The sequence below is a fragment of the Canis lupus genome, chromosome 20 (genome assembly GCF_003254725.2).
Source record: "Canis lupus dingo isolate Sandy chromosome 20, ASM325472v2, whole genome shotgun sequence".
In the NCBI taxonomy this organism is placed as follows: Eukaryota; Metazoa; Chordata; class Mammalia; order Carnivora; family Canidae; genus Canis; species Canis lupus.
Window position 1 is genome coordinate 1,293,388 of NC_064262.1, and position 22,495 is coordinate 1,315,882.

The window sequence follows — 22,495 nt, forward strand, 5'->3', positions numbered from 1 at the left end:
GGCCATTTGTATTCCTGTTATGGATTACTCCCTTATGACCTTTGCCCATTTTCTCATTATTATTCCTTTTTATTTTCTTTTTTATTCTTTTAAAGATTTTATTTATTTATTTATTAATGAGAGATCAGAGAGAGAGAGGCAGAGACACAAGCAGAGGGAGAAGCAGGCTCCATGCAGGGAGCCCGACGTGGGACTCGATCCCAGGTCCCCAGTATCACGCCCTGGGTGTGATTTAAAATAATAAAATAATAAATATCCAGCAGAACAAGTTCTTCTTCCTTAATGATCTTTTTCCAATTTGTTTTTTCAGATAAATTTAGAAACACTTTGTCAAACTTCCCGTATCCCACTCCCAACTAGGAAAAAAAAAGAAAGTCTAGTGGGGCTCTTTGTGGGGATTGCCTGCATCCTTTCAAATGCATTCAGTCCTCTCAAATCACCATCCTTTTTGTGGTTTTATTTTAAAATGATTGTAGACCTGTAGAAAGGTTGTAAGAACAATGCAGAGAACTCCTGTATCTCCTTAACCCAGTTTCCCCAATTGTTTACATGTTAAAGTTTGCGTCCTCACTTTTCTCTCTAGATAATGATATTATTTTCTTCTGACATGGTGACCTGCTGGCCCTGAGGATTCTAGTCCATTGGGTGCCTCCCAAGGACACGTCTTCCATGGCCACCACAGGACACCACATTGACTAACCCTAGACCACATGCACATTTCACCTGCTGCCCAACTACACCTTTTTCTTTCTAGTCCAGGATCCTGCCCAGGAGTTGGTGCTGTGCCTACTTATCATGTGTCATGGTATCCTTCAGTGTGGAACAGTTCCTTAGTCTTTCCCTGTCAGTCAGGACCTTGACAGTCTTAAAGAGTACAGGCTTTTTTTTTTTTTTTTTTTTTAAGATTTATTTATTTATTTATTCAGAATGAGAGAGAGAGAGGCAGAGACACAGGCAGAGGGAGAAGCAGACTCCATGCAGGAAGCCCGATGTGGGACTCGATCCCGGGTCTCTAGGATCACACCCCGGACCGCAGGCAGCGCTAAACTGCTGCACCACTGGGGCTGCCCAGGGGCCTTTTGTTCTATAGGGTGACTCCGACCTGGGTCCACCCAGTGTTTCCTCGTGACCCAGATTCAAACTGTGCTTTCTTGGCAAGAAGACCTCAAAATAATGCTGTGCCCCTTCAAGGTGCCTTTCTTCCTACCGCTAGTGATGTTGACTTACCACTATGTCACATTGACCTGGTGCCTCTCTTGCAAAGGCTATCCTTTCCATTTATATTTGGCTAGTATTTTGTGGGAAGATGCCCTGTTGTATGCCAATATCCCTATCTCCATAAGACCTCCACCCATCAACTTTAGCTGCCAAGGACAACTCACACCAGAATCAGCCACCACAATAATGGTTGCCAAATGATTATTTCCATTGTTTCTCCTACATTTATGAATTGACACTCTATTAAAGGAAGTTTTCCCTTCTCTCCCACTTAGTTAGATACCCACTTGTTCATGTTTGTCAAGAGTCAAGGATTCACAATTACTCATTAGGTTTTAATGTATATTCTTATTAATTTGATGTTCAAAACATCTTAGATTTGGCCCTTCAAACAGATTCTTGTCATTTTAACATATCTCTTCATTCTCTGAGCATTTCTTGATTTTTCTAGCACAAGATGACCCAGACTGTCTTGTTCTTTCCCAGTCCCAGCCCTGAAATCAGCTACTTCTCCCAGGAGCCTCGTTGGTTTTCCTGGAGAATGGTATTTAGAAACCAGGATCTGAGTGCTGAGTTTGCTCATTGATACTGCAGTGTCTGTGCTTCTGGGTGCTCTCAGTGGCTAGAACTAGGAACACCTGTATTAGACACAAGCCTATGTAGGTGCTTGTATGCATGTGAGTATGCATATGCCTACATCTGTAAGATTTACTTACCTGTCTGTATATATAAAGTTCATATTAATACTTCCCATTCAAATACCTAGGGTTGTTGGTAGCCTCTCCATGTTTAGAAGTTCTTTCTCAGCAAGAGGCCAGGCTTCTATTATCCTATACATACATACCAACATGCTTGATCACTGAGCTTTGTGCTCAGTCTTACCAACCTCCCTACCATTCTGACGGCCTTTCTACCCACCACTCCTGCATCCCCACTCAGTGCCCCAGTGGCACACCGCCGCCACTACTGCCCAGTGGCCCCTCCTCACCCCCTTCCTCCAACTTCTGCTGAGAGGGCAGAGGAAGACTGGCAGAGGTGATGCCCCCAACCTTTGTTATTTGAAAAACAGCCCGGTCCTTCAGCAACCTCTGGGTGATGGGAGTTAGGACATAGAGGCATAGCCCTCCTCCTACCACTACATGGCTGCGGGATGTACCTGTGTCCCTCCACTTGCTGGTTTTGGCTTCCTTGCCTTGGATCAGGTTGTGTCCGAGGTCTTGCTGGATTCCAGCAACCCTGGGCCAGCTCTGATCTCACCAAGGCAAATCAGCTCTGGTTCAAAGCTAAGATGTTTCTTTAGAGAAAAAGACTACTGGTTTCTCTGGGTACATGAAGAACACACTGCCAATATCCCCCTTCTTGTCCATGGTGACATTTGAGGTGCAGAGAAAGGTGACATCCTTGGAGAGCCCCCTTTGTTCCCTCTGCTATCACTGCCAGGTAGGGCCACCATCCTTCTTGTCCCCCTCATAGTGAATCAGGCCTGGTGTCTGGAAGCTCCTCAGAATACTCACAGTTGGCCAAAGGAGAGACCTGTGATTATCTGTGCGATTTAGTTTCTGAATGTGCTTGGGGAAACCCATGGAGGGGAAGGACTCGGAGGGAGCACTGCCAAATGCCCCTATATTAATCTGTGTATTCATTGAGATTATGTGGAAGATTTCAGCTGATGAAACATTTCTACAGTTTAAAAGATAGCAATGAAAAGAACTGTGTATGAGTGAGTGAAGGCAGTAAGGTTCAGAGTTACCATTTACCTTTTCCCACATAGCCTACTTGTGGGCTGTTCTGCTGGAGGAGGGCAGTAGGAGGGAGGAGGCCCCCAGGTGGGAGGCACTTCCAGTGGTGGCCTGAGGGAGAATGTGGCCTGCATGCCCTGAACACAGGAGGTCAGCAGGAGGCCTGGAGGGTGTTCCTAAGGCCCAGGCCAGGTGTCTGGGGTAAAGGTGGCTGGTGACAGTAAGTAGCCCAGATGCATGTTGGGCAGTGTGATATGAGCTCAATAATTCAGTTTGGGTTTCACTGCAGAGAGGGGATGCAGGGAAGCAGAGTGGGGAAGGGATTGGCCAGACCCTCAGGGGCAGGAGCAGGTGTGGCCAGAGCACTGACCCACCCAGCCTTGCTTACATCACCAGAAGGTGTTTCTGTCTGAGATTCACCTGACTGGGTCCGGGGTCAGTCCTCACCTGCCTGTCTGTGTCACTTGTGCAGCCAGAGCCCTCTCACCAGAGCATACAACACTGCAAATCCTTTCCTGCACTCAGGCAACAGGCTGAAGGGAGAAGTGCTGGTATTCCCACATTGGGGCTTGGGTGTTACACAGCCCACATGGCCACTCTGATTCTACTGGTGGCCATGGAAGGCAGCCATGGCCAAGCCCTGGACAGACAGGGGGAACTGTGTGGTCCATCCAGCCCCCAGTCAGTGCTAAGCACCTGGCTGCTACAAAGATGCAGATTCCACTCACAGGGCTAGGGGATATGGCAGGAACTCCGGCTTCAAGGAGCAGTGATGGCCAGGCCCTTGGAAGGCTTCCCCTCAGGTTGTGGGGGGTAAGAAGGAGTCACTGAGGACAGGTGGGCAGGGTGCTGTGGCCCAGGCTGGCAACGGGAAATGTGTGCCTGAGCAGCAAGATGAGGGGCTAGCTGGAAAGTGATGCAGCATGGCCCAGGACAGGCTCATCTCTTTAAAGAGGTTCAGAGTAGGTGGCCCAAGGCCTGCCTGCTGGGCTACGTTGGTACCAGGCCGGACGATGCAGACATCTAACAGGTCAGGACGATATGGTCTCTGCCCTGAGAACCTGTAAGATGGAGCCCCAGAGACTTCATTATTGGTGCCCTAGCTACCTCAACTGATTTATGGAATATCTGCTTCCCACTCAGTATTAGGTGAGGACCTTTGCAAACACAGGTAGTAAGCTGTGGTTCCTGCCTGAAGGTACTCCCACTCCCATAGGGAGACAGCTCTGCATAGGTCTAACCACAGCTGCTCATCTCTCTCACAGATCACGGTCAATGTCAACATCCTTGTAAAGTGATCAGGGCCATGAAGCAGGGGTCACACTGGATTGGGAATGCTTTATTTCAGGCAGAGGGACAGGAGAGGAAGGAGGTGGGTAGCATGTTCGCATAGGACCTCATTGACACAAGCACCCATGTGTTAGTAGGAAGTGTACTATGGGTCTGCTGGGGGCTGAGCAGGAGATGCCTCAACTAGGTCCCTGCAGAAATGGGGCTTGTGTAGTGGCTTGAGGGATGAGAGTAGAGGGTATTCTGGAGAAGGAAGGGTGAGAGCCAAGGTACAGGGGAGACATGGCCTGCAGTGCATTCTCTTACGTCTGACTATTTAGCACCTGTTATGTGTAGCACTGGCAAGGACCAGGATTCAGTGAGCACTGAGAGGAGTTTACAGGCCAGAGAAGAAACAGAAGCATGGCCCGTGACAGCTCTACATACTGTGGATCATGTGGGCAGCCTGCAGGTGGCATGGACATATGGTAGGCCCCCAACCAGTATTTATGGCACTGCCATCCCAACACAAAAGAACCTTGGTCTTCCTGACAGGCCATGGGCTTTGCAGCAGATAGGGATGGGCCTGGGCCATGCAGGCGGATGGATCTGCCAGGCAGCCTGATGACCAGGGGCCTGATGTTGACAGAGCCAAGTCATGTGTGCTCAGACCCAGAGGCCCAAGAGAACCAGTGTGTTCAGGAGACAGCAGCAGGTCTCCCATGTTAGAACAGAGACAATGGCCAGAGGGTGGCAAGAGTCCCCACAGGGAAGTAGGGCAGATCGTGAAGGGCTTTGAGTACCATAGGACAGGCTCTGGGTTCTGTCAATAGGAGCCAAGCTGGAGACTGGCGTGATTGCTTGTGAGTCATACTGAACAGAGGGGAAGGTGGAACAGAGGGACTAGGGAGATGCTTGGAAGCCAGCATAGTCTGGGGACAGGTGGTAGGGAGTCAGACCTAGGACAGAGGACACAGAGAAGTGAGAACAGGCTCCTAAAAGATCTGGGAGCCAGGGAAAGCAGAATGCCACCCTCCACCTTGCAGACCCAAGTGGGAGCCTCATTTGCCTCCTCTAGGCAGCCTCTCTTTCCTCTGGTCCCCCTCATCCAACAGGGGATACCCCAGGGCTGCATCCTGTCAGTGACATTTGTATCCCCTGTCAGTTTATAGCTCTACGTGTACAGTCCAGGTGTTTCTGTTCTGCTGTGTCACGAGCTGTGTGAAAGCAGGGAGCCCCCACGCTGCCCCTCGTGGTGCATGCCTCACAGAAACAGTGCTCATGCTGATGCACACATGAGTGGATGATGGGTGGACAGACAGACAAGCAAACTTGTGACAGCAACATCTATGACAAAGATAAGTTGGGGGCCTGGAGTGAAGCCAGGTGGTGGGCACCTGAGAGGGGCCGGTGGGCTAGTGGACAAAGGGACAGCGTAGGAAGGGGCCCAAGAAAGAGAGATTCACATTCTTCAGCATCCACTTGGGAAAACAAGCAGGTATGTGTGTTCTGGGTATAAAGGGCTCCATATGGGATCCATAGGCTAACGCCAGCTTTGGGAGAGAGCAAGAGGTTGGACTGCTGCTGGAGGTCAGAGGACAGACTTGGAAGTCAATCAAGAGCTGTAGGGAAGCTGTTAGAATTCTCTGGAATCTCTGAGAGGCTCCATCTGGCCGTTGCCTCCTCCATGAGCCAAGTAGTTGTTTGTAAGGAACTGGCCAGGAGCTGCTGCAGGTCTCCTACCCCACCACACCCACCACTGCAGAGGCTTCACCTTTTCTCTGGTCTTCCAAATCCCACATGGTTCCCCTGGTCAGTACACTGTAGCCTGGAACTCTTCTGGAAGGGGCTCAGATCTGGGAATTGGGCAGGGCTGTGACTTGTCTGTGTGCTCTCAGGCTAACTCTGGTCAAATCTCTCATCATACTTCTTACTTACGCCAACCAAATAAGACTTGACCAGATAGTCCAGTGTCTCAGCCCCAGGGACACCTTGGCTGGTCGGCCACCACCAGAGATTCCTAGTTCTTCTTTCACTGGCTGGCTCCCCTGGGCTCTGTGGTCAAGGACATTGCCTGGACTCCTCCTGTGAGCTCAGGGAACCTGTCTCCATAGCAGCATCTCCCACCTCAGTCCTGGCTTGTGAAGAACAGCCACCATACACCTTCCCAGGTGCTACACCCTCTCCCCACTGTGTCCCTCAATGCCTTGGAGACAGACTGCCAGGGATGGGTGGGCAGGCCATGCATACTAAGTCTGCACTCTGGATCCCTTTCTCTGCAGCACGCCCTGTGCAGGTACAACATGACAGACTCTGCCGGCTATCCAGCTGACTTGCCAGTTAGCACTCTATCTCCCCATGGCACATTGTCCCTTCCTGGCATGTACCTCACTTAACCCCTTGCAGTTCTTTGGTGGGAATGTGTCCCCTCCACTAGCTGTGGTATTCTCATCTCCTAAGGGGCAAGTGCTATTGTAGAACTGGAAGCAACCAGAAATGGGGGGGGGGGAAGCTTCACATGACTCATTGCTCCCTAGAAAGGGCCTGCCCCAGGGTCTTCAAGCAGCAGGAGGCTGAGCTTCTCTCAAGGCTGCACCATTAAGAGGGCACAGGTGGCTTAGGTGTAACATGGAGGGGCTGACCCTGCCTCTGGGCCTTATAGACATAGGCAAGTGGGGGTCTCTGGGGGCAGGGCCAAGTCTTTGTCCCTTGAGGATTATTGTAGGCCCACTTCCTTGATGGAAGGAAGTGCCCTTTGTTTCTTGGGGATAGTCAACAGGGCTGAAGGCTTTGTGAGAGGAGGGAGAGGTGAGGCAGTAGAGGCGGGTAGCCAGTGAAGGCTGGTGGCTCATGTGAGAATGATCTTAGTTCCCAATGAAGTCATGCCATGAGGTTAGTCTGGGCAGGTTCTGAGAGCCTCGATCATGGGTATGTACGACAGGGCTGAGCACAGATCTGGAAGGGCAGGCCCACAAGGTTGGCCTTCCTTCCATGGGAATTCCTGGGCCTCCAGAGACTATGGGCAGGGAGGTAGGCTGGAGAGGCAGACCGGAGGGAGGGAGGTCAGGCAGCCAGGACACGACTGAAGCTGCCTGGGTGAGAGGTGGCAAGGGCTCAGAGAGCAAAGGCTGGGGAAGGGCGGGCTGTCTAGGCCTGGGGGTCCTGAAGGTCCTCCACGCACTACCTGAAGCTGGCTCCCCCTCTGGTGGGCATCCTGCTGGCAGGAGGTGTGTCCTGAAAGCCTCCAGCAGTCGGGATCACTGCCGACTGTGCACTGTGTCCCGACTGTGCAGACCCCCCACGCCAGGGCCACGGCCACTGAGGGACAGTGCTGTGGGTCTCTCGGGGCAGAAACAGCACCAGAAAGCTCTTCAACCACAAGTGGTCTCTGTGTGGCCTTCCTCAGACACTGCGGCCCTGCCGGATCCTCTCTCACTGCAGACATGCAGAAGGCACCGGCCCGTGTCCATCCCACATGTCCAGTGGCCCAGGAGGGGGTCCTTGGGGGAAAGGCGCATCCTCTATTGTTCTTTCAATAGAGGAGCAAAGCAGGGAGTGGCCCTTTCCCTTTCCCCACTGTGTGTGCCTGCGTTTGCAGGTAAAGTGACCATCCTAGGAAGGATCCTGTCACAGGCAGCCTCTCCTTCACTAAGTGGCAGCCAGGGCCAATTTGTGTTTCCCTTCCCCGTGGGAGCAGCATGCTCCCTTGGCTCTTGGCAGAAGGGCCATCCTGACAGGCCCTGGCTCTCGGAATAGCTGCCTCCTGCCTGAGGGATGGGGGCAGTCAGAGGCCAGCAGCGAGCTGCTGATAGTGATCCCACGTGGCAGGTTGATCGATGGCTGGATCTTTGGGCTCCACTTCCCTGGGCTGAATGGCACATCGTCGATAGCAGCCAGTTAACCAAGTCCTTGGTAACCAGCTGGTCTTGTCAGCACCTCAGCCCCAACCATGGTTAAAACAAAAACCACTCCTGAGCAGCTAGATTGGACCTGACGAAGATGAATGTCTAATTCACTTGGAATCTCCTTACTGCTGCCTGTAATAAAAAGCTTGCTCCATATATTCACCCCCTGCTGTTGTTTCTGTGAAATTAAATATCAGGAGGACATATAATAGCCCAATTCCACACCAGGCCAATATTATCAGATTGATGTCAGCAGTGATAATGGAAGAAGGATAAGTTGATGAGATTTCATTTATTAAATAAGAGCGCATGGAGTTTTGGGACTGCGCATGTGAGGACGCCGTGTGTGCTCATGCAGAAGAGCCAACTGGGTCTGTTCACGAGACAGCCCCCCGCCCCCTGTCAGCTCTGCATGGAGGTGACTCAGCCACCCACTGGCACAAGCACCCAGGACAGGAGACGATGCCCCTGCCCCGCCCAGCACCGGCTTCCCTGGTGGGGCTGTTTGTCTCCTTTCCTTGTTCCCCACCCCCATTTCCAGTTGGCTCGGTTCTGTGTCGCCAGCATTCCTCATCTCCCTCTCTCCCTTTTCTTCCTGTGGGTACGAGCTTCAAGCTTCGTAACCCTCCCTCTTGCCAGCCCTCCCCCGCTCCCTGCTTTGAGTCGCCAACTTCTAGCTCCATCCCAGAGCCCTGCCAACTTGGTAGTTTGGGGCTAGTGTCTTCTGTTGCTATATGTACCCTTAGTTGTTTTCTTGCGGGGGGGGGGAGGCGGGATTTTTTGGAACTTTCCAAAGGCAAAGTAGAACTAAAATGGACACAGCATGGAGAGCAGGCCTGTGGAGCCAAACACACCAGGCTCTTATCCTGGCTCCATGTCACTACTGTGTGACCTTGGGCAAGTCACTAGTCTGAGACTAGTGTCCCCATCTAAGAATGATTAGTTGTGGCTATGCTTAGGACCTGGTGCTCAGTAGGCCCCAGCAGGTATTGATTTCAGAAGGACCGCGACCACAGGCCTGCCTAGATGTAATCTCAGATGAGGCCAGATTTTCCACCTGTACTGTACATGTCACCGGAATAGAAGTATACCCTTTGTCATCGCCCCCTCCCCCCATAGCCTGCTCCTTAGCCCAGGAGCATGGGGAGGAGCTCTGCAGACCTGGTCATGAATGAGAGCTCCCCCACTTGTCAATTAGGTGAAGCAAGTCAGAACTACCCAGTGCTTCTCTAACTGGGGGTGACCTCACAGGGATGGCAAAAATGAGATACTCTGTAGACCACAGACAGCACCGGTCACTTGGTAGATACTCACTGAAACGTGGCTGCTGTGGCCAGGGAGCCCTCTGCTGCAGAGGGGCCCACGGCCCACAGCCCATGTTGCTGCTGGTTAGATAGTAACCAGTGATTCACCTGCCTCCCACTAATCCCTCCCCCCCACCCCCCCCACCACCACCACAACCATTCAGTACTCCCAGCTCTGCCTCTGGAGACAGGGTCAGACCCCTTTCCTGCAGGACTGACTGCAAGCATTTCCTGGAGCCACTATGACAAAGCACCAAACTTGGGAGCCTTTAAACAGGACCAGCTTTTGTGCTCTCCTCCTGGCTTCTGGTGTTGCCGGCAAGCCTTGGTGTCACTCTGGGGCACAGTTCTAGCCCTGGGCCTTTCACTTCATCACATGGCCTTCTTTCTCCCTGTGTGTCTATGTCTCTCCTTACAGGGACACCGGTCATACTGGGTTAAGGGTCCTCTCTCACTCAGAATGACTTCATCCTAACTATATCTGCAACAACCCTGTTGTCCATTAAGCTTGCATTCTGAGGCACTGAGAAGGATGTGAATTTTGGCAGGAGACTCTCCAATCCACTGACCTGCACAGATTGATCTTGGGAGCCCTTGACTCCAGTCTCACCACATTGTCTTCTCTAGACAACATTCTCAGCTATAAGTGATAGATACCCTACTCTAGCTCACCTCAGCCAAAGCTCATGTACAGGAAGCTAAAAAGTCCCTAGTTGTGAATGGAGAAGTTCAGATGACATGAGGGTCTGTTTCCATCTGGGCCATGACCATGGCTGTTGGAGGCCCAGTTCCTTTTCTCCCTGCAGATTTCAGCCCTGGACCTTTCACCAGGCCCATGAGGCTGTGGGGCTGTGCTAGCCCAGGCTCAGTGCTGTGGACCAAACCCTGCCTCCCTGGCCAGCCATGTAGAATGACATGGAGCTGCTGGAAGCTCCAGTGGGTGCATCCACTTCGTCTGGTAGCCTTGCTCTGTGAACAGGGTATAATAGTAGATGAATGCATGGCACACTTGCTGCTTCATAAAGCTGAGTTCCCTCCCCTCCTGATGCTCCAGGTAGGCCCTCCCTTCAGGGCATAGCCAGTCACCAACTTTCCTAGCACAGCTCTGAGCCCACCCTGGGCTCTCCAAGGCCTGTGTGGAGACAGGCAGGTAGATATGTAAGAATCCAGGGGTGTGTGTGCAATTAGAATGTATCAGGGAGGTTCCTACAGCGAGCGAAGGCTACTAAAGCTTCACCCCACGAATTGTGGGAGCAAGACCAGAGAAGGAACACAGACAGGAGCACCTGGGTCTGCAGGCCATGTTCCAGGTACTTCCCCATGGTTCACCGGTGTCTTGGGGGAAATGAGACCAAAGCCAAGAGGCCAGCGGGCCACCTAGGCCTGAGACTAATACCCTCACTCAGCTTGTGAGGTGCTAGTGACACAGCCTGCCCTCTTAGGGCATTCAGGCTAGTGCGTAGTGATACCAACTGCATAGCTAGACAAGGATGACAGATGGCAGTACCAGGGTATGTAGGGGCTGCTCAAAGGCCATGGGCATGCAGTGGGACAGCAGGCCTAGAGTGAAGGTCAGACTTGATTGCTGGTCCTGCTTGTCAGATGTTAGTGTGAGCAAATTGCTAGGTCTCTCTGAACCAGTTTCTCCATTTAAGATAAACTAAGGAAAAGTTTCATTCCCACCTTATATAAAGTTCTCTGGTGACTAAATGAGGTAATGCTTCGCAGGTTCCAGTGAGCTCTAATCACCCAAGAAATGGGTTTTTAAACTGGTGTGGATTTTTAGAAATATGGCCTACTTTATGTTCTAGAAAAATCACCAATTGCAGTAAGGAGGATAGGCCAGAGGTAAGGAGGAGTTTAAGCAGCTGTTGTAATCATGAGCGTACTAGGGAATGGATGAGGGCCTTCTGGGAGACAAAGCCTGGGGCAGCCTCAGTGTGGTGGGGAGGTGGAAGTGAGTTATGGGGAAGTCAGGGATGAATGGGCATCTAGCCAGTCCAGCCAGTGTTTATGCCGTCTCCCAAGGTAAGAAAGCAGGAGGAAGAGGGTGCTGGAACGAGAACCAGGCCTGCTTGGTCCGTCTGGGCTGCTCAGCCGTCAGTGTGCCCACAGCCCCAGAACTCCAGCATGGAGTGTGGACTGTGAGCCCGAGTGCTGTGGGGAGAAGAGGGGACACAGCTGGAGCTCTCAGCGAGCAGAGGGAGAGGGGCTAGTGGAGCAGAGTCAGTTTGGGGCCTCCCAGCCTCTGGGCATAGATGGTGCTGCTGACCAAAACAGGGCTGTGGTGATCGCCCCAAAGAAGATGAGCCTGATGAGGCTGCCCTGGGGACCAGGGGTGAGCACTAGGACTGGGAGTCCTGGGCAATGCTTCTTGGAAAGGAGAATAGGTTGATAGGGCAGGGAGAGGCACAGGTGATTTGGATTTGAGATGTTTTTCAACTTTTTGGGAAAATGAGAGTATTGGTGGACAAAGTAGAATGGTAAAGGCATGAGGGAGAAAGGCCGGTAGGGGAGACCACTCAGGTGCTGGGGGTGAGAAGGCATTGCTGACAGAGAGCCCTACAGATAGAGACCCCTGCAGAAAGGTGTTTGAAGTTGGGGATGCCAAGGTAGAGATGTGCTCTGTGCCCACAAGGCACTGATGGATTGTGGTAGAGACACAGGGAAGAAGGCCCTGAGATGAGAGGGAGTGGCATGGGGGAGGGAAGCTGGTGAGGCAAAGGAGAGGCCATGGGAGCTCAGGGAGAGCAGAGGACCCTCTCGGAGGATCATTATGGCCAATGAGCAGGCCTAGGAGAGTTTGCCATGAGAATCACTCGGATTTGGAGCAACAGGAGGGGCAGGGGAGGCAGTAGACAGGCAGGTAGCACTTCTACAAACAGGAGCCAGGGGCCCAATGGAGCATCTGAGGGGGATAAAAGACCTCTGGCCATGAAGGATGGTGGGCAGGGGGAGCAGTGAGTGCCATCTAGGTATGCCCAGGGGAGGGTAAGTTAGGTTACCAGGAATGGGAGAATGAGTTTCTGAGCTGTTTGGGATGTGGAATGGATACATCTTCAATTTCCAGTTTGAATGCACAAAGGTGGGGCTGGTTTAGTTAGAGTCAAAAGGGAAACATTAAGAATGAAGGCAGGAGGAGATATCTAGAATGAAGGCGGAGGAAACATCTAGAACAACTTTAGCTTTTTGACTGAGTTGGGTGGCTGGAGGGATAGCCATGCCTGCCACTCATCAAGGCAGGAAACTAGGGAGGGGGAATGGGTTCCTTGGTACTAGATGGTGAATTCCATTGAAGAAAATGGGGAGTTGGGACAATGTGGGATGCTTGGGTGAGGGCTCCAGGGGCCTTTTGGATTCTGAAATCTAGAGATCCATAGGGTAAAACTGTGGAACAGACCTTGGGGATTGGCAGTGGGAGGAGGAGCAGTTCAGGGTTTGGTGGGAGTGATAGGTGAGCTAGCTGAGGGGTTGCACAGCAAAGGTAAAGGACTAAGGGGCCTGTGTGCCCAGAGAGGGAGGGGAGGGGAGTGGGCAATCCAGAGGTGGAAGGGTTCCCAATGTGTGGTGCCTGGTGGTGAGAGTAACTCCCGCTTTTCAGACGGGGAGCTGAGCAGCAGAAGGGAGCATCTGAGGAAGGGCAGCTCTTCACTGCTGGCCTCGTTGGCCTGACTATGGTATCACTGGATGGGAAGGAAGGGTGTGTTTTCATTTCTGGGTAATACTTGGCCTTTTTCTAATGTTCTTTATCACTGCTCTTATGGGAACCTGTTATTACCACCAAGGAGGTAGAACTCTGGTTCATGGGCAGCATGGGGGTGGGGGGGTGGGGGGCTGCACAATGCTGAATGTCCAGAAGTCATCGGTACATTGTTGAAGGCCTTTCTGAGGCCTTCACCCCCAGTATCTGTGCTTTGTCCCTGGTCAGTCCCATGGGGCCTGATATCTGAGGGACCGGGTGGTCTCTGCTGTCTGCTTATGGTGTGTCTCACCTGCAGCCATCACAGCAGCCCTCAGGGGAGGTGTGGAAGCCCTTTGTGCAGAGGAAGGAACATTCAGCCCATTTCCTCAGTGTTTGTGACACCACCTCACCAGAAGTCGTGCTGGTATTGAGAACTAACCCCAAGTCTTGGGCAGCTCTGCACAGTGGGGCACTCCTCCCCATCTGACCCCTGATCACACAGTGGGAATGACAAAGGTTTGGGGTGAACCCTGTGTTTTCCCCACCGGTCCATAGGGCGCCATGCTCAGGGGTCTGCTGGATGTTAGGAAAAGATAACACTGTGATCAGTAGAGTAAGATTCCTGAGGAAGGAGGCACCCGCAAGGCCTAAGAGAGATCTGAACAGGGTCTGGAAAATACTAGAGCTTAGAAGAGGGACATGTTCAGACAAGGTGCCCCCACCCTTGGAGCCAACATCTGGAGTCTCAGCTGCCAAAGCCACCTCATCTTCACTCTCCATTCAGTGCTACATAGCACCCAGTGCTACACAGCGTCCCTTCTTCAGTCCTCCTCTCACCCCAGCCTGACCACTGGCAACCAGGTTGTTGGTGAGAGCAGCACTTTACTACACACTGTCGTGCACATGCCTGTCTGGCCTTCATCAGCCCAGAGCAGATGTTGTTCCCATTTGCAGATGAGGAAAGTAAGGGTCAGGGAGGTGAGCTACCCTCCTCAATAGTGTGCTTTCATCCTTCTGACCTGGGTGATGTTGATACCCTCAAAGCCATGTGGATCATAAGATCTAAACATGTGGCAGTGAACATCCCTCAGATAAGGGGGCAGGGCTCATCTCAACCCCTGGAAAGTTTATAGCACGCTGTGGATACATTTTTTTTGTGCATTCGAAAAGCAGCTGTTCATGAGACTGAATGTTTCTCAATGTTACACTGAATTGTATGCAGTGTAAACAGGGTTGCTGTGGACTGGGGCAGGGTGGAGCTGTGCTTGGATAGAATGCACCTGATTTCATGAATGACCGGACCCTAGGCCCTGCCCTGCCTTGCTTCAGAGAAAGCCTTTTATTTGGAGAGTTGTACTCTCCCTATCCTCCTATCCCATTCAGAGCCATTTAGTAGGCAAACGGGTGAAATTTCTTCCAGTTGACATTTGCCTGCCATCCTGTCTCCTCATATTGTTCCTGATGAATCCCAGAGGAGAGAAGCTTCTGGAGTCCCAGAGGTGATACTGGTGTGGATGGGATGGATTTTGCCATGGCCCAGTTTCTCCTGAACTTAAAGCTCATTGGGGGTTCTGTGATGTTTACCCTCAAAATGCACAGGGACCTTCATCGAGGGATGTGAAACCAAAGGTCGTGGGGACAGATGAAAAGGGACAAAAAGAAAACACCTACTCTACCTTCTTAGGGCCTGCAGAGTGAAAGCCAGGGTCCCTGTGGCAGATCTGGGGAAGGCAAGGCCTTGTGGGGTTCGAACTGAGGTCCAGGACAACTCAGCCATTCCACCTGGCCCAGGCCCCTCTGACACTACCTGTCTTGTTTCCCTATAGACCTGTAGGCTTTGTACAGACTTACAGCTACAGCTCTGCCTCAACAGAGCTTGATGCTTCCCCCAACCGTGGATGCCTGCAGAGCAACTACCAGCTGCTGGGCTGCAGCCAGGAATGGCACTCATGGGTCACATGCTGGGAGGAGGGGGTGCCACCTCAGGAGATACAAAAGGGGGTGTGACAAAGTCTATGCCCTCAGGAGCTACAGCAACAGAGGACCAGGAAAGAGCCACAAAAAGAGGTGGCTTCATGGGCTTTAGCCTGCCAAGGGCAGGTCTGGAACCAAGAAGGGAAAAGCTATTCCCTCCGCAGAACAGAGAACCAGAGAGTAAAACAAAGAGGGGAAGATAGATGAGATGGAGGGCAGAAAGCAAAAATCTGTGTGTTCCTGGTGTCCTAAGGGAGAAGATTAGAACAATTGGAAGCTAAGCAATTAGCATAGTTGTAGAGAGAATTTGCCCAAGATGAAATGCTCAGCAAAAGGCTGAAAATCCATTTTGAAAGGCCCACAATTAGATGCCACCATGTCAGAATTTTTAAATACAAGAATGGAGAGACATCCTACAAGCATTGGGGGGGGCAGTCAGGTGGGTACCCCTGTGATCCCAGCTATGGGCATTGGCAGATGGAACCCAGTAAAGGGGGTCCCAGGGTCCAGAGAGGAATGGAGTGAATTCTAGGAACCTATCTGTCTCCCCTGTGTGGAGATTGGAGGCTAGTGCTGAAACATAACTCCACATATCCTAAGTATGAAATCTCTAAGACCCCATCCATGCCATGTAGACCCGAACCAAGACTATGATCTCAAGGCCTAGAATGACATGGTAGTAGAGGACCAGCATCAGCTCCATGGCCTCATCCTCAAAACCTAATGGAATCACACATTGTTGGAGTAGAGCCAGGCCAGCGTGGCCTCCAGAGCTGTCCTTTCTGCTAACCTCCTTCCCAAGAATGGGAAGGTTCCTTCTCCTATTCACTTTACGTGCATGAGACAAGCAGGCCTGAGGATGATGGTAGCCAACACACAGGGATGGCACAGGGGAAGGAAGAGGGACCCAGGCCTGGTGTGGCATCAGTGGTTCAGCAATGGCAGAAGAGCCACCTCCAGGCCAGTAAAATGAGACCAGTAAATACTGGGTATCTTATCTGCTAAGCCACTGAGCATTCCATTGCTTGCCATTCTTAACTGATGAACTCCGTTTGTTTGAGTTATTTTAAAATAATAATGGTGCTGCTGCATACCAGCACCTACTGCATGGCTGGATTTCTAAAATATAGAGGCACTAGGCTGGGAGAATTATGAACCTGAAAGTCTCCCTGCTGTGTGTGATGGAGGCAGAGCTGTGTCGAGCATCATAGTGATGGTCTCGCTGCTGTGAACATTCAGGAGTGGCTTTCTGCATTTTTACAGTTCCCACCGAGTGCCCTGACCATGGGTAGTGTGTATTCTGAAAGGCCACATCAGGTATTGTGATTCCATCGATGGCAACGAAGGTTCCCGCATGGACCTGGCCTGAAAACCAATCTATGGAAACAGTGCGACCAAGCCTACGTAAACAAATATATCTTCCCCCTTCCCACTTCCCAGCATGTGATGTTGGGTCGGTTACTTTATCCTCTGTATCTCAGTTTCTTGATTTGCAGCAAGGGACGGAAAATCATAGCACATACTGCACAGGGCTGCTACGAGTCCATGAGTAGGGCGATGCCTGGCGTGTGGCGGGAGCATGTGCATATGTGCAGGAGAGCAAGAAGAAAGGGAAAGGCAAGGGAAGACAAACTAGTTGGAGTAGCCCATTGATGGTGGTGACCCACTTTAGTATATTTTACTTGGTTTATGTTTCATATTTTATTTTTTAAGAGATTTTATTTATTTATTCATGAGAGACAGAGAGAGGCAGAGACACAGGCAGAGGGAGAAGCAGGCTCCCTGCAGGGATCCAGACGCGGGACTCCATCCCAGGACCCTGGGATCATGCCCTGGGCCAGAGGCAGACGCTCAACCGCTGAGCCACCTGGGCTGCCCTAGTTTCATATTTTAGAAAAGAAAACATACTCATTTTTTTGTAGGTTCTGAACCTGCTTCAATAAACAAAGAAAAAGAGTAAAGCATCCCCCAAATACTGTAGAGGTTATCTCTAAGAAGTAAGGTTCTAAAAATGTTACATATTTTTTTAGACTTTTCTGTACTTTTGCAATTTTCCTCATTGTGCACATATTAGGTTTTGAAATCAGATTAACAACTTCATGTGAGAAGATGCATTCTGTATGGTCACGTGGTCACAGTCGGGTGTACCCTTTAGGCAGGAAGAGTCCTATGAGGCAGCAGGTGAGGGCACAGTAGGCTTCCAGCTGGCCACCTCAGCCCCTCTACCCTTAGGGCTAGAGCCAGTGTGGATACCAGTCCCTTTGGCGTCTGCTGCTGTGTGACAGCATTTGACCCCCTGTGTCCCCTGGTTCTCTCTGGGGGATAACTGGACACTGATGGCTGCAGATGCCTAGCCTGTGGTGTTGAGTGAATGAGCTGATGCCTCTACCTACTCTGGGAGCGAATCCCAGGCCTGGCTGCTCTCTGTCCCTGCAGGCCCCGTAGGATAGAGCCCGTGTGTTCAGGGCTGCAGGCACAGATCCTCCACTGCTATCGCGACCACCTCCAAGAAGTGCTCCTGTGCTCGGACCTGGTCAAGGCTTACCAGCACTGCGTGAGTGCTGCCCACAAGGTAAGACCTCACCCTGCCCTCCTGCCTGGGCTGCTGGGTGCCTGGGGGCAGGGTGTGAGTGCTGGACTCCGTCTTCCTGTCTTTGTGTGCTAAATCAGACATGCTAACCTTGAGGCTGCTGCCTTTTGCAGTCACAGACTCAGGCCTTCAATTTCCTCTGTCACTTCCTGGTTCAGAGTTCTGCTTGCTGATCCCATGACCGATCCCATGACCGATCCCATGACCGCTCTCAGATATCTGGGTTAGGAGAAAAGGCCTCGGGCACTGGGCCACATTAGGCTGGGTCCAGGAGCAGCTCTGAGTAAGCTCTAGGTGTGGGAGCAGCTCTGAAAGTAGCCCTGGGCCCCACATTCAAAGGACAGGCATGTGCCACCCACTTGTCACCTTTGAGGAGTTGGGGGTGGGAGCTCAGAGGAGGGCCCATGGTGCAGGTAGGGCAGGGACAGCCCTAGAAGGAAAAGAGCCTCTGGGTTCAAGGAGATGAAAGAGTGGGTGTGGCCTGCCTGCCTGGGTGAGGGAGCGCAGGGTGCCTCTCAGCCCAACCCCTCTGTGCTGGTCTGGACAGGCATGCTGGTGCCCAGCCTCTGGTGAGCGGTCCTACGTCTCACACACTCCCCAGTGCTCCTGCAGGGCAGCAGTGGGATGTCCTAGATGTCTGAGGTTGGCAGTGGGCCTCTCCTAAGACTTGGTCCCAAGGTCTTGCCCTCCTTCCCTCACCCTCCCAGCCAGCTCCCAGTCCTGCCCTCCCCCTTCCCCCAATTCCTGTTCCTCTTCTAGAGAATTCTACCCCGTTCCCAAGCCCACCAGTCCACTGCTCCAGGCCAGACCTGGCCCCTCCTCATCATTCACTTAGGGCACTTGGCTTGGACCCCACCAGAGGGCTGGCATGTTGGTTCAGAGGGCTGTAGGATGTGGCCTTCTTCCTATGGAAAAACCCCTTTAGCCTGAGTAGGAAGCAAGCTGCTAGAGGTGGTGGTGGTGGAAAGGCCGAGGTCAGAGGTCAGGTGGCCCTCTGGTGAAGCTGCTGCAGCACTGGCCACATCTCATGCACAGCACAGGTGCAGTGTGCCGTCTGGGCTTCAAGGCCGGGCAGCACCGCCCCTGCCCTCAGTGGGCTGTGGGACAGCTCAGAGCCCAGCAGCAGCTCTGCAGGGCACCAGGTGGGGCATGAAGCCTGGGTCAGAGATCATGTTTCCTCCCCGCTGTGGAGCATGGAAAGCTCACATTAAGCAGGAAAGGTACTGCCAACAGTCCCTGAGCATAGACCAGAGCTGGGCCAGTTGCTCTGCACTGTACGGCAGGGGCCAGGGGGAACAGATGGCCCTCCTGCACCCCTTTACGTCTACCAAGGTGTTGGTGCAGGCTTGCAGGAGAACCCTTGCCCTGCAGGATCAGCGGACCATTGCCTGTGCTTGCACACCATGCACCTAACTTTGTACTGAGGGAGAGACCTGGGGTCCTGCCGTGGCCCCTTTGATTCCCCCACAGAACCCTCTTGCACCCTGCCGAGCCCTGGCCACCCTCCCCTTCTCTTCCTTCAGGCCCCACAGCCAGGGTTTTCAGCCCCACCCCCAGCAGACTATATCTTTAACAAACACATCTCACCAATATATCTTCATTGCACTGAGGCAAAAATGTGATTACGAAGGAAGACAGATTGCATTTAACTCCAGTGTGTTCTTTGTAGCTCTAGCATGCCTGAGAGGCCCTGGGGCACTGCCAGGCCTGGCTCCCTCCTCCCTGGCCCCCACCCCCCTGGCGTTATTAAAGCCTAAATTGGAGACTGAGCAACTGGCAGCAGCAGAGGCCAGCCCTGCTCCCACTGTGCTGCGTCTGCAGCGTTCCCGCAGAAGAACCGTGTTCACCAACTCCTTCAGGGCCTCAGAGTCCAAACGCACACGTTGTACCCTGTGGCTGAGATGCAACAAGTGCTGCTGCCCTCTGCCAGCCTCTGCCTCGGAAGGCTCCTGTTGGAACCAGAGTGGGGCCAGGAGCACCTCTGATGGTGATTTGCTTCTAGAAGCGCCAGGTGGCAGAAGGCCTCCTCTCTGGCAGAAAAGCAGAGGTGCAGGCCCACCTGGTCAGAGGCGGGGCGGGAGGCACCTCCCCAGAGCTCCTGCCGGCACCTGTGTGGGGCCTTCCAAGCACAGGCACATGGACACTGCACCTCGGAGGCAGTTTCTAGCAACAAATAGCCTGATTGTCGTGTGTGGGCTCTCACACACCGGAACATGCTTTCTGACTGGTTTCACTTAGAAAACTCTGGGTGGTTAAGTAAGAAAACAGGGGAGACCTTGGTGGGGCAAAGCAGCATTGGGCTGAGGCCTGCCTGTCTGGAACAGTGGGGTGGAGAGGCAGATGAATGCTGGATCCATGTTAGTGGGCTGCTCTAGGCACATGTTGAATGGGCACTGGGCACGGCAACGAAGAGCCTCAGTCCCAGGTCTCAGGGACCGGCTACAGGGCACCCTTTCCATTAAACACTCCCACTCCTGGGGCATCCCAAGAGCTGGGGCCCCTCCTGGAGGAGGGGATGGGCACAGGGTTCCTGCAGAGCGGGCTGTGACTGAACCCTGACCTGTTCTCCTTTGTAGGGGTGAGGAACGGCCCTTAACCCTGGCCCTGGCAGTGACTTGGAGCCCTGAAGAAGGAACCAGTTATGGGACCACAGTCTGCGGCCTGCTAGGCCACAACTACTTTCTCCTGGGTGCCTATGGATGCCTCTGTGCTTGGGGCTGCCATGTGTTCAAGAAATAGAATATGTGCTACTGTCCAAAAACAAATAAAGCAGATGTCTTTGTTTTCAGTCATTCTCTTGACTGGCATACAGCCCCTGCTGCCTCCTCCCTGTAAGTACCTGGGCTGGACCATGGCGATGCAGGCTGAATGAAACAGGCTGCTCCACATGGGGAACACCCAGCCTAGCAGGGGAGACAGATGTGGAAATCCACACTTATGCTGCAATGGCAAAAGGCCAGCCCAGAGCAGGTATGAGATGAAAGGAGGGGAATGCAGTTCTTTCTAGGGATGGAACAGAGAGAACTGGCCAGCTTCCCGACAGGCTCTATCTGAGCTCCAGTGAGAAGCCAAATGGAGGATTTCTGGGCAAGCCAGAGGCTGGGTGAGTGGGACCCTACATGCAGGGCTCAGGGGACACAGAGCATGCACAGCTTGGCTTTACAGAGAGCAGGGTAAGGACTGAGTGGGGTAGTGGGGATGCCAGGCCACAGCATCGGGGGTCCCTCTGAGGGACACTGCCACGGCTCTCAGGGAGGGTAGGCTCATGTGGAGCAAGACTAAGTACCAGGGAGAGCCCTGCAGGTATTCAAGGGCATGATAAATGGGAGGCTGGTGGGCCAGGTCAGGGGACAGACCAAGGTGAGGCATAGGAGCTGAGATTAGCATTTGAGTGGTGTAGGGGAGGATGGAGGATGACTTCTGGATTCCTGGCTTGAGTGCTGGTGATTCCAGGGACTGAAATGAGGGATGCAGGAATTGAGAAGGGCAGAAGACAATGCTTTGTGACAGGCTCTGCTCAGGTGGTGTCCACACACCAGCTCACCAGTCCTTGACCTTTGACAGATTCCCAACTGAGGCGCCTTGAGCACACCAGAGCTGCACCCAGCCTGGCTCAGTGCTATGTGAGGGAGACAGCAGGCGGAGTGTGAGGTGGGGCTTCCGATCCACTAACTGCTCTGCTAGTGACCTTGGATTTCCTATGAAAGTTCCTTTGGAGAGCCCCTAGCCATCTGGAGCTGAACGCCTGGATCTTGACTCAGGCTTTGCAGCCCAGGTCTCTCCACTCATCTCCGAATTCTCATACACAAAGCTCAAGTCCGGGTTGAGGCTTGTCAGTGTCCGATCGTCTGGGCAGGTAGCACAAGGCAGCTTTATTCGGCCAAGCTACACATTGGCTGAGAGGAGAGGAGCTTTGGGAGATGCCCTCTCTCCAAGTTCTGGGTCAGCTTGCCAAAGCTGCTTCCTTCCACACAAGGAAGCATTCAGAAAGCACACAGAGGTGAGCGGCCCCAGTATGTGGCAGGGTGCCCTGGCCCAAGCCTCATCCCAGCCTCCCCCAGCAGCCCAAGGAAGGACTGGCCCTTTGTCAGGCCAGCATGGTGGGGGAGGAGGAGGTGTCACAGGTCACCTGGATTGTTGATGTTCAGCGATATCAGAGCTGTCCTTCAGCCGGAAGTGCTGAGACCTTTCTGAGACTCCCGCAGAAGCCTGTGGCATCCAGGGCTTTGTTTAACTTCTCAATCCCACAGGAATCTCTCTCAGATTCCATCCTTCTACCTGGGAGTTGGCTGAGGGCAGCTGTGTTTGCACACACTGGTTTGTGTGCATGTGCCTGTCTGTGCATGTATATATAGATACCTGTGTGTATGTACATGTGTCTGTTTGCACAGGTCTGTGTGCACCTGTGCATCTGTGAATATGTAAATAGATACTTTTCTGTGTGTGCAGAGGTCTGTGTACATCTGCCCATCTGTATCTGTACACATGTATGTGTATGCCACGGTCTATACGTGTGCACTGTGTTTGCACAGGCAACCAGCCATGGTCCCCACCTGCTAATTAATGCTCCTTGGCTCTCTCTACCTGGATTTCAGCCCATTTCTCCAATTTCCCCCAAGTCAGAACCAAGCTCCTCTGTGTGATGTCTACTTCTTCCCTACTTCTGGGGACTAGGGCGTATTTGTTCAGAGCCACTATATCATTGTATTGGAGTGTGAAGGGGAGGGGCATGTGCTCAAGGTAGGCTCTGTGTGCGTGCATGTGTGTGCATTTTTGCGTCACCTGTGTGGACCTGTATCTCCAGTCCTTCCATG

The 22,495-nt window shown here is 52.6% G+C and overlaps 1 protein-coding gene across 1 annotated transcript in view; it reads left to right on the forward strand.

The window, feature by feature from the left end:
- CHCHD6 (coiled-coil-helix-coiled-coil-helix domain containing 6) overlaps positions 1–20,469 on the forward strand; it is a 248,893-nt gene extending 228,424 nt beyond the window's left edge. The window contains exons 7-8 of the mRNA XM_025447910.3: positions 17,528–17,663; positions 20,258–20,469. Coding sequence (XP_025303695.1) covers positions 17,528–17,663; positions 20,258–20,263 — 142 coding nt within the window. The 3' untranslated portion in view covers positions 20,264–20,469. The remainder of the gene's footprint in view (positions 1–17,527; positions 17,664–20,257) is intronic.
- Positions 20,470–22,495: the final 2,026 nt, after the last annotated feature.